Genomic DNA, 14,687 nt, shown 5'->3' on the forward strand with positions numbered 1-14,687 from the left:
CTCTTATCTCCTCAGACACCCAACATTCCAGCGTCGCCGTGGCTCCCTGCCTGCATCCCCTGGTCACGGCGATTCCACGGGTTCCCACAATCCTCGGCAGCTTGCTGATTTAGGGTGGGCAACTGACTGTCAGAGACAGGRGAGAAGAGGGGGCTCTGGAGAGGCGGGGTGAGAGGAGATGGGAGGAAGAGAAGGTGAACAGGAAAAAAGTTAACTAAATGCTGAGTGATGAATGACTGCTGGGAAATGCTGAAAGAGCAGAAAATGGGTTGTTTAAGCTAAAACTATCAGAGCAATAGCTAAAAGATAAAAGATAAAATGAGTAAAATGACAACTAAAAGTAGCTAAAGGTAAGCTAAAAGTAGCAATGACTTGCTAAAAACCAAAATGAGTAGCTAAAGGTGACAAAAATGCAATCTGAAAGTAGTAAATCCAAGCTAAAGTCTAACTAGCAAGAGGCTTAAAAAAGCAAATAGGCAGCTAGAAGTTAAATGCAGTAAACCACTAGCTAAAAGCAGCTAAACATACGCTAACACAAACTCTAACTCTARCTAACAGTATCCAAAGGCGAGCTRAAAACTAAAAGTGGCAAAAGGTTAGCTAAAAACAGCAAACAGCTAGCTAATAGATAAAATGAGTAAAATACCAGCCAAAAGTAGCTAAAGRTAAGCTAAAAGTGGCCTTCCTAAAAAATAAAAAATAAAACTAGGTGTGGCAAAAGGATAGACAAAAGTGACAAAAATGCAAGCTGAAAGTAGCAAAATACAAGTTAAAAGCTAAATAAAAAAGCAAAAGGGCAGCTTGAAGCTAAATTTCGTAAACCATTAGATAAAAGCAGCTAAACATACGCTAACACAAACTCTAACAGTGGCAAAAGGTTAACTATAAGCTAAAAGTAGCAAAAGAAGCCAAAGCACACTAAATCTTCAGGAGCAGATTTTAAAGAGAATAATATTTTTGAAGGAACTGCAGAGATCTTTGTGTTTTCATATATTAATGTTTAGAACAGCATAAAGTCTACAATACCCCCCCAACACACACACACAAGAAAACAGTAGTGTGAATGCTGAATCAGCATTTACATAGGAAATTACAAAAGGAAAGAGATGTGAAAGAACTTCATCTTATTGTTTACTTACAGCAACAGATCTGACATTTAGATTTACCAAAAAGGGCACAAAAACATGTGGAAATATTTGTTTCTGTGGGCAGAGTGACAGTTTCCTAAACCTCATTGTCCAATCAGCTGACAGACGGTAACCAGGCCTTCCAGTAGAAACGACAGATTATGTGCTGAAAAGTCCACACTCCCTTTTTGTCCTTCATCACAACTAAAACGGCAGACTTCTTCAGCTGTGTTGTAGAAAGCTTCTGAGATGTGAAGAGCTGACCTTCAAATCGCACATTTTACGGCTCGTTAGCACAGAAGTGAGTGAGGCACTGCAATCAAAGAACATGTCAACGTCACAGCGAAACATTTGTTTTCCACTCTTTCCATCGGTGACCACGAGGTTGAAGGTCAACATTTCATGACGCTTGAAGCCGACAGTCACAATGTCGACATGTGTCCCTGGAGTTTGTRCAAGTGTGCTCCTGTAACCATCAAAACATTTCGCTTTTCATTGTGCTAATCTGTTTATCAAACATGTTTATGTGCAGCCCGGGATGGGGAATAAAAAAAAAAAGTCTGGAGTGGAGATTTRAGCATACGCACACACACAAAAATCAACACGTACACACACCTCTAAAAGGGTCCCTGGCATTGTGACATTTCACATTTCATTTAAATCCATGAGGGATTATAGCCCTCCTGTTAGGAAGGAAGAGAGGAAAAAAAACACTTATCAAATCCATTAGTTTAAACATTTAAAGGACCATCCAAGATAGACTGATGCAGGGATAGAGGGGTGGGGGTGTGTGGCTGCGTGGCACGGCACTGTGCAAGTCTGTCCTAGATTAAACAGCTGCTCTAATCCCCCMTTTCTGCCCCCAATTTGGGTTTCCCTCAATCTCGGCCTTGGCATCCTCATGTGAAKGGGGAGAGGAAAAAAAGAGCAGAGACTGAGGCAAAATAATCTACACGTTAAAAGCTTTGAGAGCAGAACGGAAGAGAAAAAAAGATGTAAAGATAGAACGACTGAATAGGTGAGTTGAAGGAGAGCACGCAGGGCTTAATTAAGATCAGAAAAAGCTTTCTGACGTTCTTCCCTCTGGTGGTCAGCTGTAAACATTTATTATTAAAAAAACACGACTGCTGTGGAGTTCTGCTTGATAATTAAAGGTGACTTTTAATATGTAAGAATTTCTCTTCAGACTAATTTCTGCCTCTGAAGTCAGAGTGGCTCGAAACAAGTCCGTCGAACTGAACACCGTTTGATCAGTTTTTTTCTGGAGCACCAACTGAAGAGGCTCAGATTGACAATTAAAAAACTTGAGTCATCCCTTATGTCTTAACACTTTGCCTCTRATTTAACAAGAAATATTTCTTTCTGAAGATTCTTTTCTTTGAATCTTGGACAATTTTTTGCCAAATTTACACGAAAAGCTCCTAACTCCATTACACCATTACTGTCTACATAAATTTAATATTACGTAGTAAAATAYCGAGTGAGTCAAAAGTCTCAGGACAGCCTTTTATTTCTAAAAGAAAAGGGAAAGTGACGTGTCTGAACATGGCTGCAATCTCAAACTCCACCATACTGGGTCAAAATAAAAAGGGTGTCCTGCAACTTTTAACTCACCCTCTATATCAGAGGTGCCCAAAGTGGGGCCCGCGGGCCAAAATTGGCCTGTCAAACCATTTTGTTTGGCCCACCAGCGGTTACTAGATTGTAATTATGTTAAGATTAATTATAAAATACAAGTAACTACAAGAGAYATTTAGATTAGATTTAAGCCCATATCTAGATTTGCACACCTTATAAGACCCCATATACTCAAATTTTAAACAGACCCCAATACATTTCTTCAGTCGTCTCTGCGTCCCTCTGCTTGTCTCTGTCCTTCTGGCCTTTAGCAGGATTTTTTGCACAGGAAGACGGTCTTTCTCTTCCACTCCTCATGAATTCAAAGTTGTCGGAGAACAGCATGTCCATGGGGCCTGTAGAGATGGACACACATACAGTATATTTAGGTTCTACTGTAGGAAGGATGTGTTGAACTTAGTGAATGTTTGATTATAAACTGTGAGCTAAAGACGAGGCTAACTGACCTGCTAACTGACCTGACTGCAGCTGAAGCATCCAGACACATCTGACTGAGAGCCAGGAGGAAGCCTGAGGGGAAATCGGGTCCTGCTGTCAGAACTGCATCCCCTCCCATGTCATCAGCCAGCAGGTGGAGCTGCTGAGCAGTGCTGATCCTCACCGSTGGACTCAGGTGGCTGAGGAAGGACACAGACACAGTCCTGTCCATCTCTGCAGCTTCTACAGGTGTTTGTGGCGTTTCATTCAGTGTTGTCCTTACCTCAGTCCAGTGTTGAACAGAACCATCAGCACGCAGCCTGCTGACCTGTCAGGATGGATCCTGGGCTGCCCCCTCTCCAGGATCATCTTGGGCCCCCCCACTGGCTGCGTGGTGGTGTGCCCTTTGGACATGGATGTCTCAGCTGGATATATGTGATGTCTCCACAGTTTAGTACTTTTAAGGAGGCGTCGGACGCTTACAGGGATGCGGGACCTTCTCCTGGGCGATGGAGGTGGTGTTGAAGGTGGAACTGTCACAGAGGGGGSCTCCTCATCAGGTGTTGAGAACCTGAGACTCTCCTCTCTGAGCTGCTGGTTGTCCTCCATGACCATGAACAGACGCTCCAGAAGCTCAAACTCTTTGAGACTCTGAGAGGGACTGAGACTCTGTTCTGATGTTTCTGGAGCTGTAGGAGGGTCCACTAACAGAGGACAGACCTTCTGTCGTCTCAAAGAARCACGAGGCAAATGTCTGACTGGAGGCTCTGGAGATCTGGAGGGTGAAGGTGGGGTGGGACACAGTCTGTTCAGCAACGCACTGATGCAAGCTGTTACTGCAGCACTGATCCTGTCCATCCGTCCCATCGGAGCTTGTCTGGGAGCCTTTTCMTGAACAAATACAACAAAAAGTTTATTTCTTTAGCTCCTTTAAAAACAACCATAGCTGACACAAGTAMTCTAAGATTAATGACAATAAAAATTATTTCAGTAGCAAACTAAAACTTTATCAAAGCAAAACKAAAATACAGAACAAATSARTTATTTGAACAATAAGAGTCAAGATATTCTAACTGCTGGGCTTTCAGTGTCGAATAAAAACAGCTTCATGTTTCTGATGGGTCTTACATAAAAATTAAATCTTTATATTAAATCTTGAGCTTAGATAATGAGCTATTCTGAACAAGTTTTACTGTTAATAAAACAACAGTAATTGACTGAGTGCTTGACTTCAGATGGTTTCAGCAAAGTAAGTAGCTCTCTGCAAACCTTCAAACTGCTAGCTCAAAGCAAAAAGTAACAAAATGCTACTTTCAAGCTAACAGTGGCAAAAAGCTTGCTAATGTAAGAAAATACTAACTAAAAGTATCAAAAATGATCTAAAACAAATGGCTTAAAAGTAGCTAGTCAAAAAGCTTGAAAGAAGTAAAAAGCTAAAAGCAAAAAGTAGCAAAATGCTAATAAACAAATTATCTTTTACCGCTTCTTTAATTACATCTGCAAAAAATATGGAAAACAACAGTTTGAGTTTTCTACCACAAACTGTATTTTTAAAGAGCTTTTATATATAAAATAAAACAAAACTTTTCAAAAGTAAGTGAACAAGTACTTATTTTTTTGAATGTGAATTAGTTTTGTTTTTAAATTAAATGAATAAAATATCTTAAAAAATTAAAAATTAACTCAGATATGCTGTAATCATCTGCTGAAGATACGTTTCGAAACTCACCACTCGTCCAATTTCTTATACTTTTAAGGACACATTTCCAAACAACACGTTTGGAGCAAATAGCTTTATGAGAATCACCTTGTTGGTGCAAAACCCACAGCTGTGCTCCTGTCAAGCTCTTTACTATTCCCCACAGATGTAAAGGCCCTGTCACACTAGACAACTTATGAACATATTAAAGACGTCTACGTTGAAGCTGGAATTGAAAAAATTATCAGAAAGTGTCTTTTTGGCATGTACATAATGTAATTCTAACAAACTGTTAAAATATATAACTTTTATTAGTAATTTAGACATAAAAGTGTTTCATAAGTTGGCATAAGATGTAAAGAAATGAGAACTTATTGTGTTTCTGCATGAAGATGCTATTAAAGTAACAAAATACACATTACAGATTGCTAAATTGACTTATGTGCTGAAACAAGAAAGGTTTAATTAGGTGCTTTTTATGCCTGAATGATGAGTCAGCAGTAACTGGATTAGCAGACCAAAAATGTGATTTATATGAAAATAAAGTACTGGATGGAAAATGAGGGGGAAAAATGAGCAAATGTTCATTTAAAAAATGAAGACCTTCAAAAATCCTTAGGATTTTAAAATACAAAACAAAACAATTCTGACTCCTTAGAAAAAATACTAAAAACTACAAACGAGGGGTGGCTTAAGATTCTTCTTTCAGTATTGTTGCCGGGTCTTTCATAGTGTTCCATGTAAAGCATCCAGGATCCTATCCAGGAGTTTGTCTCCGGTTCTGATGGAGTCTGTCTCTCCTTGAGCAGGTGAGTGATGACCTCTCGGATGGTCGGGGCCTGGGGGTCCGTGGGGTCCTTCTTTAAGTAGAGGCTGAAGTGCTGAATGCTGCAGGTCAGCAGGACGTCCGGACCGTAGCCCCGATGACCYGAGCGGAGCAGCCGCTCACACGCCAGAGCCAGTTTCTTGTCCCAGTTTGGAGGGTAGTCTGAGTGGGCCTCCACTATCTTTTTATACAGCTGCCAAGCAAACACACACACACACACAGACACACACACAGAAAAGTTAAAAAAAAAATACAATCATACACTATTACAGTGCTGCAAAAAAGTGCTCACCCTCTTCTTTCTTTTGTTATTGCTTTTTTTTTTTTTACCATAGATCATCAAACAAATGTTAAAATCAGACAAATAAACCTGACTAAATTTTGTAAAATGGGGAAAAATAGCCAATATAGCCACACCTATTAACTAATGAATTCAAAGAGTGTTTTGGAAAGATTTGATCAGTTTGACCAGCCTCAACTAGGCCTGAGTACTTCCAGACCTGTCGAATTAAAAAAATAATAATAAAAATATTAATTAAATCCACAAATGGACAAAACATGGTGAACAGCGGTGAACCTTTCTCAGCAGTGACTGACCATCCAAAATTACTCCAAGAGCGCATCAACAACTCATCAAAAAAAAAAAATCTCTCAAGAACCCAGATCATCTAAAGCCCTGCAGGCCTCACTTGCCTCAGTTAACATCAGAATTCCTGATTCGGGGGTAACAAAGAGACGAAGGGCAGAAATAACATTCAAGGCAGAAAACCACTGCTGGGCAGAAAGAGCACTACAGTTCATCTGTAGCAGCAGGTCAAAACTCATCGCCCAATCAGCAGTGTTAGCTTTACGTCGAAAACTAACCCACAGTCAAACATGGTGGTGGTAGTGTCATGGTCTGAGGCTGTTTTGTTGAATCAGAGCCTGGACAAGTTGTCATAATTGATGGAACCATAAATTAGATAGTCCTGAAGGAGAAAGTCCGGCCATCAGTTTGTGACTGAAGTGGACATGGGGTTAGCTTGGATGTTGTTTGTTTCTTCCTTAATAAGATAAATCATCAATAAAACTGACTTTGTCTAATATTAACTAAAGGTGTAACAATACATTGATCCACATTGATATATCAATTAAACGATTAATAGTTTAATCACATCGAGACAAAAGAAAAMTATCAGTCCATATCGTCATCTTACGCCCGATGTGATTCGATATCATATACCCATCTAAGAGTATGATTGGGTTAGATGGGCATGTGATATAACATCATACATCATAACGATCGCAGAGTTATGTGATCAAAAAAATATTGATTTAATATCGTATCGTGATAAAGCTGGGGATTTAAACCCCTAATGATAATATTTGTTTGATGATTTGGGCAACACAATGGCTCAGTGGTCATCCTGATGCCTCACAGCAAGAAGGTCTTGGTTTGAACCTGGGGTCTTTTTGTGTGGAGTTTGAATGTTCTCCTCATGCTTGTGTGGGTTTTCTCCGGGTACTCCGGTGTCCCTCACAGAGCAAAAACATGCAGAAAAGGCTGCCTTCAGGCCTAAAGAGATCTGTCATCTCAGTGGGATTTGCCTGATTAAATAAAAGTTAATAAATAATACAAATTTGAAATGTAAAAGTGTGACAAAAAAGTAAAAACATAAAAAACCAAGGAGATGAACTATCCGCCCTAAAAGATCTCATGATGTTTAGGTGAGACTCACGGTGTAGGACAGCTCGTAGAGGCGAGCTTTCCCCTCTGCCTGCATCTTCTCTGCCAGGTCAAACAGAAAGAAAGCCGTCTTCATCCTGCAAACAACAACAACAAAAAAAAGCACGCCGGCACGGGGCTAAGTGCTGGATGGATGAGCCGTGCAGATCCACACTCTCAGACGCACCACTCCCATGCAGTGATTTATGTAGATGCCACCACTGAACAGAATGTACATGTAGATGCTCTACCGCACAAGACTGGTTTATGGAGATGTAGGAGCAGGCCAGTGYGCATCGTGACGCAGCGTTTCATTCGCGCGACGGCACTGTGAATGAAATCTGTGAAACTGCTCACCTGGCTTGCCACATCTCCTCGTTAGCCACGCGCTCCCAAGATGCAGGATGGAAACTGTTGAAGCAAGAAAAAAAATGTTTTTTTTAAATCAAGCAGCTTCAGGCTAACTCAAAATGATTATTTTTTGTGAATATCCATTTGCGTTTGAAGGTTTTATTCCACTAAAATGTAATATTTCCTGCATAAACAGTAAATGACTGAGCAACAATGGCAGCTAGCACATTAGACATGGAGTTAAAGCACATCTGCACATTTTCCCCACTTTGTTGACTCCAAACACTTGACCTCTTCTTCAAAAGAATATTTTAGCGAGGTTTCCCCGGCTAAATATTCGGCTCGTGGGCATCTGCGGACACGCTTGTCGTAAAGGGTGCGGGAAATAATGTCACAGTATTCAGCCGTGGATATCTGAGTGAAAGAAGGGCTGCTGGCGACGGCAACAGAATGCGGAGTTTAACTAATTCCAGTTTTGACACAGTTATTGACAAAAAAACGCAATAAGAAACTCATTATTTTTCATCTTCAGTCTCATTTCAGATGGCTGAGGGCCTTAATGTCTGGCTCCGGCTGAATTCACAAAGAGGTGGATCACTGCAGACAGCAGCAAGATCAGTGGAGTCTGAGAAGGCGAGACCACAGAGGGAAGGACGGTGAGTGGGTTTGTTATCACCCGCTGCCACCAGGCGAAGGTGGACAATCGTGGTTTTTGACTGATTGACTCAAGTTTCTGTGTGACTGTTGGCAAAATACCTCTGTAATAGAACTAATACTTTTATGTTTAAGCTAGTAATTCATGACATCCTTTAATGACCTAGGTTTTCATGACTTGCTGTTCATCTGTAGATAGAATGATTAAAGTCAGAACAAGATTTGCTAACAACAGTYATTCTTAGATATCACTTGTGTTTATCTTTGGGTTTTCCCTTGACCTTGTATCAAATCTTGCTAAGATGACATGATGGTGTTTGCATCGACAGTGAGTAGTGTGGAGAGACAGTGACAGAGAGAGGCAGAGGCACAGAGACAGGRCAGGTTGTTCTCTGTGTTTCCTGTTGTTGCAATAAAACTCAGCTGATCATCTCACKGAGTACCTTCATTCTTGGACCACGTATTTCTGTCTTTGTTAAATAAATATTGCCATAACACCTCATAAAACATCAGATGAATTTTAATGAAACTTTCAGAAAGTAATCCAACTACAGCTATTTACTTTTAACTATACTCTCTTACTTTTAAAGAATTAACAATACTGAGATTTTTCCCCCCATACGTTTTTTTTGGCACATATCTCGTTCCACTTTTTTTGTGGACAATTTATATATCAAAAGTTTCAGCTCCTTCGAATAATTCCTGCTATAACTTTTGGTATTTCAGCAATTTATACTTTATACTACAACTTTTTTCAGCTTTTTTTAGATATCATTCTGATCTTTTCTGCTATTTTCCTGCTAATTAAAACATTTTTGTGCTTCTTTTCACTTCTTTATTTTAATTTAAGCTTTGTATGCATCTTAGCTGGTTTCTGATCATTTCAGCTGCTTTCTGTGTTTTTGCTAGTTTTGATCTATTTTCAGCTAATTTGAGCTTTTTTTGCTCAACATACATTTTATGGCAATTTCAGTTTATGCTGCAAACACGTGCTCTTTCTGTTTCTTTGTGCTAATTTCAGCTATTGTGCTATTTCAGCTACAATTTTTAGCTAATTTTATGCTAGTTTCAGCTTTTTTAGCTACAAATTGAAAGTTTTTTGTACATATTTTCTTGTTTTTTGCTTATTTTTAATTTTTGAAATCATTTTTCTGCTTGTTAATTTTAACTTGTTTTGCTTCTTTTCGCTAATTCAGCTACCATTTTCTCTGTTCAAAATTTTTTACCCTTTTTTATCATCTTTCCACTGATTTTTCACTTTTGTTTCTTACTTTCAGTAAAAGTCCGCTGCTCAAATTTGATATTATACCTTTTCAGCTTCTTCAGCAGCTTTCAGCAGAAATATTTCAGCATTGAACATTCATGCTGCCTTTTTGCAAGAAATTCAAATTCTCTAGTTAATTTTTAGATTCAATACAATCAAATATGTTGCCCATAGCCTTGGCCAACAACAAGCAAATTTGACAAATATCGAGCTAAAATTTGATGTGGTAATAGCTCATTCATAACACAGACTGACTGTGACATCTCACAACATCACATAAAATCACAATTATTTTCAAGTCTAAGCAGATCTTAGTTTTAAAACTCTTGAAGAAGGCTGRTAACATGCATTCATTTCAGAAAATGTGTTGTTTATTTTTAATYCCTGAAAAGTCTGTTTCTGAAAACATCTGGTCTCTATAAATTGAGGAAAATGTGTTTGAAATTGAAAATAAAACAAMAACAAACACATCCATAGTAGATTAATGTAATAGTTCAGGCTTGCAGTGACTTGTTGTGTTTGACTTCTGCACCTGTTGTGCGGCTCGGTCCAGTTGTAGATGTTTTGAGTGCGCTGAGCCCACTCTTCAGGGTGAAACTGCTTCTGAACAGGAACCAGGTGGTCACACACGCCGAAGGGCCAACGAGAGAAGCTCCGTTCCCAGCTCGGGTCTCCGTCAGGCAGCCCTATGCAGGCAAACACATCCTTTCTGCAAAAATAAAGAAAACAAAGAAATGATTAATGGTGGGAGACAGAATGGAAACATAAACATCTCCTCACACCTTCKAATGCCTCTGTGCTGCTCAGTGACCCAGAGTGTTAATCCCACAGGTCAGTGTTGCCCCACAGAGGGACGACCATGTTGGCCTGGCAAACACTGCCCCCTGGTGGGCTTGGCATTAATACAACCCAATCCGGTTTCTGGGTCTCAGCTCCTCCTGGGGGGAGCAGAGTGAGAACAGGGAGCAGCAGCGAGTCCACCAGAGACTGTTTAACCAAATCAAGTCGATTAAGTCGACTTCTATAGTTCATCAAACTCTTTTGTGGCCTCGACAGATCTGTGGGCTTATCTTCTCCCTGCACTCACCGCTGTGTGGCCCGTCCCACTGATCTCTGCCTCATTAGATCACCCACTTGTTCATTCATCCCAGTTCAATCGCTTCTCCTCTCCATTTAAACATCTTTCTGTTTAGCTGTTCAGACCCGGCCCTTTATCCCCCTCTCGGCTCGTGTCACGTGTTCCCAAACTCACTGTGTGTTCAGGGACAGAAATTGCTCGAAATTGAAGGTTTTCTGCTTCTCGGATTGGACCAGATCCCACCGGTGACCAGGAAAGTGGACTCCAGGGAGATGCCGAGCCAGCTTGGACACATACCAAGAATATGTCATCATCTAGTCATGGGGGAAAAAAACAATAACTTAGTTGTTTATTTTTTAAATAATATCCACTTAAACAATTATGTAAAAGTCAAAACTACTACTTTTGCGACATTTGGTAAAGCCTTTGGTTGTTACTGTGAAAGAAAACACAATACAATTATATAATTGAAAGCTTACTGTTCCTTGTAGGTGCATGTCATCTGCAGGTTTTTATAAAAAACTTTTAAACTGAAACCCTTTTAGAGTTGCAGCTGTTTTGATCACGTTGAAAATAAAGTTATGCACAATTTCATGCAATAAATTAAGATGTCACAATGTCAAAATTACGCAAATTTTCTGTACAATTACTATTATTAAGTTATTTTAACCTGTTTTGTGTTGGATAGTGTCGATTAACAGTGGTGGCCATCTTTAACTGGACTAAATCCAAAAGTTAAYCAGTTAGAGATGTACATCCAGTGACCACTTCCTGAAAGTTTCATTTGAATCCATGCAGTGGTTYATGAGAAAATTTGCTAACAGACAAAAAAACTGACCCTAAATAGTTAATGGACAACTTTTGAACAATGTTTTGAGCAATCTGCTGGCGCTCAGCATAAACGTGTTGGGGATCAGTCATGGCTACTACAACGCCAGATTTTAGTTCAATATCTGTAAATGTGGAATGATTTATAACCAGTTTTGTGATTTTTAATATCTGTCGGCTGTGGCAGCCAAATTGAATGGCGTTGATTTAAAAAGTTAATTGGTTGTAAAATGTATATCCAATCATCACTTTCTGCAAGTTTCAATAACACTTGTTCATTGGTTCACGAGACATTTTGCTAACAGACACACAAACCCTGCATTTCATTTAATAATTAAAAATAYGTTATTTTGATTCCTTGGTTTGTAAACATGTCTTTAACTTTCAGGAACAGTGATAAAGAGACAAAATGGTCGCTCTGACCTCCTGGTCGACYAGGCAGATATCAGCCCTCGAGCCCTGGCAGTAGTGTAGGTAACGCAGAGAGTTTCCTGGCAGGTCTCCTCTGGTCAGGATGAGTGAGTCTTTCGGGAAGGAGGCCAGGAGCTCCCTGCCGAACTTCTCCACCACACTGTTCCTGCTCAGATCGCACTCCCTGAAACCGACATGCAATCACGCTGTAAAACATCAAAACGCACAAAGTTCGCACAAACAGCTGAGCMCGTCTTCAGCCCCGAGCGGAGGCCTGTGTGCGACGCGTACGGCTGTGAGTCTGTTTTTAATGGTAAGTTGCCAGTGACCCCGCCCCTTTCCCTCCACGCAGCTCATCTCTGGCTGCCTATCTAATCAGGGGGGAGACAGGTGTGATTGGTCTGACGGCATGCTCTCCCCTTGATCAAAGGCGCTCGGTGATGGCTGCCTRGCGCTCCCCGGCGCTGCGCCGGTGTAATCTGCCTTCTCGGACAGCTACCATCACAAACTGAGCGCTGCGAGTGGAATCTATGTGCTAACCGTGCCACCGTTTAGCCCTCACCGCGAGGAGAGCAGAGAAAACCTGACATGTGGAGTTCAGAGGGAAGCGCAGGAGAAACAAATCAGGTTGACTCAGGGAAAAAGAACACATGGAGAGTTTTAGATAGAACCAAAAGAAAAAAAATAAAGAAAAACAGGGGAGTTTTCAGTTTAACTTGACTTAAAAAAAACAGAATGTAACTTCTTTCTTTACTCATTTGGGTTCGATGTAATTTCTGCAGCAGTGGTCTAGTAAAACTCACAGATAAGTGCTAAAAGACTGTAGAATCTAAACASCCTGCCACAAAAACACCATTACAGCCCTGAACCACTAACAGCCTGTGGAAGTGAAACACAATGCAGCTACATTAATTATGTCCACTGTGATCAAAATCTTTTGCTGTTGTAAAATGAGTTCTGTAATTGTCTGCAAATGTGAATGTTACAAAGATGAGTTTAAGTCCCAGCCCTGACAAAATAAGAGCATTTAAATACAAATGTACAAGAATGGAAACAGACATGAAGCAGAACAATGAGAAGTTCTGAACGCTGACTCTGCTTTACTGTTTTGCTCTGCTGATTTACTTGCAATGCAGTTCTCTCACATGAACAACATAATAAATCCCAAAAACTTAAAAATCAGCGTTTTAATTTCCCAGACACGGCTTAATTTGATCCACTCCATTACTTTAGACTCAGTGAAAAGTGAATACAGCCRAAATAAACTGCTCGCTTATTACGGAACATCATTATCCTGTGTGTTGTCATAAACACTCAACAACAGCGAGTTTGTTTTGTGTAACTTAGCGTACTGCTCACCTGTGATTGGTGCGCACCATATGTGCCAGCAGACCCAAAGTGAAGACCCAGCTGGTGGTCTTCCACAGCCCTCCACGCCCCAGCTTCCTCTCCAGCTCAGTGTGAGTTTGACTCAAGCCGAGGCCAGCCAGCACRCACACCGCTGCATCACTCTGCAGCCAGAAACGCTCAACCTGCACAAAGTACATCCCAAATAATTCACAGTTATACTGATTATTGATAAAGTAAACAATAAAAAACAAAGGGACTAGCGTTCTTTAAAGGACTGCATTTTGCCGCCTTTCATGTCAGAGTTTCAGAAYGAAATGATCGTGTTGAGAAATAACAAAGGTTTAAATATTTAGGTCAAATCTTCAAAATAATTAAGCCCCGCCCACCAACTGTTGCGCAATGGAAGCAAAAACTGAAACAAGTCTATATGATGGAGGGTCTGTCAGCCCAATTACAATTGAAAATGGATATTTTTTCCCCAAAACAGTCCTGAATGTCTCTTATTTGACTAGTCTCTGCATGTTTCTTGACTCTACATATACAGTATCTATTAATTGTTTTGGTATGTTTGTTGAGTCCAACACCTTTTTTGTTTTTTGTTGTCTGTAAATTACCTTTGTTTTTACATTTTGAGGCAATAAAGTAAAAAATAATAATAAAATAACATATTGTTGAGAATTACCATAAGCTTCAAATTCTATCTCTGTATCTGTAAAATGAATCATTTYTGTGTTTTATCAGGTCAGCTGGCTGTGGAGTCCATCTTGAATGATCAGATTTGGGGGTGTAGTGATCCTGAGTGAGTCTCATTAAAACACGGCTAGTGGTTCATAAGATATTATGCTAACAGAAAAACAGGGTTGACTCTGACTTTTAAAGCAAAYGTTTTAAACAAATATGTTGCACAATGAGCGGCACGTGTTTTAAGTTTAAGCTACAATCAAATCAAATTTTAGCACAATGAGTGTAAAATTCCCTGAGTTAAAGTCATTTTATGTTGTATAATTGTATCGCTGTGGCAGCCATCTTGAATTGGATTTAGTTAAAAAGTTAACCAGCTGTAGATATCTGTCCAGTGATTATTTTCTGAGATTTTAATGGATGGGGAGATACTTTGCTAACATAGAAAGAGTTCACTCTAAATAATTATTGGTAAAATTTCAGCTAAAGATCTTGTGAAGCCTCTTAGAGCTCAGAGTATGTGCTGAGGATTAGTCTTGGCTAACCACCATTTTTCTCAGTAAATATATTACTAGAGGTGCTAATGACATGAAATTTTCACCAGATGTCGGTAACAACCCAAGTGATCCATACATACAAAGAAATCAAACCATAAATG

At 39.9% G+C, this 14,687-nt stretch overlaps 2 protein-coding genes across 3 annotated transcripts in view; both read right to left on the bottom strand.

Moving 5' to 3' along the window:
• Positions 1-1,118: 1,118 nt before the first annotated feature.
• Positions 1,119-4,795, bottom strand: LOC106520900 (uncharacterized). 2 transcript variants are annotated; one of them, XM_014013208.1, is made up of 3 exons: positions 3,466-4,795; positions 3,224-3,382; positions 1,119-3,100 (listed from the first exon to the last, which is right to left on the bottom strand). In XM_014013208.1, the coding sequence occupies exons 1-3, from the start codon at positions 4,047-4,049 to the stop codon at positions 3,067-3,069; spliced, it is 777 nt and encodes a 258-aa protein (XP_013868662.1). In that variant the 5' UTR covers positions 4,050-4,795; the 3' UTR covers positions 1,119-3,066. The 2 variants fall into 2 exon arrangements, with proteins under 2 accessions (XP_013868662.1, XP_013868653.1); XM_014013199.1 differs by having other exon boundaries at positions 3,212-3,382.
• A 682-nt stretch (positions 4,796-5,477) lies between these two features.
• The window catches only part of tmem260 (transmembrane protein 260), a 35,053-nt gene continuing 25,843 nt past the window's right edge, over positions 5,478-14,687 (bottom strand). Inside the window, exons 11-17 of the mRNA XM_014013187.1 lie at positions 13,358-13,530; positions 12,011-12,182; positions 10,934-11,073; positions 10,214-10,390; positions 7,770-7,823; positions 7,426-7,510; positions 5,478-5,900 (exon numbers count right to left, since the gene is read on the bottom strand). Coding sequence (XP_013868641.1) covers positions 5,505-5,900; positions 7,426-7,510; positions 7,770-7,823; positions 10,214-10,390; positions 10,934-11,073; positions 12,011-12,182; positions 13,358-13,530 — 1,197 coding nt within the window. The 3' untranslated portion in view covers positions 5,478-5,504. The remainder of the gene's footprint in view (positions 5,901-7,425; positions 7,511-7,769; positions 7,824-10,213; positions 10,391-10,933; positions 11,074-12,010; positions 12,183-13,357; positions 13,531-14,687) is intronic.

Source organism: Austrofundulus limnaeus, unplaced genomic scaffold (assembly GCF_001266775.1).
Source record: "Austrofundulus limnaeus strain Quisiro unplaced genomic scaffold, Austrofundulus_limnaeus-1.0 Scaffold2, whole genome shotgun sequence".
NCBI lineage: Eukaryota > Metazoa > Chordata > Actinopteri > Cyprinodontiformes > Rivulidae > Austrofundulus > Austrofundulus limnaeus.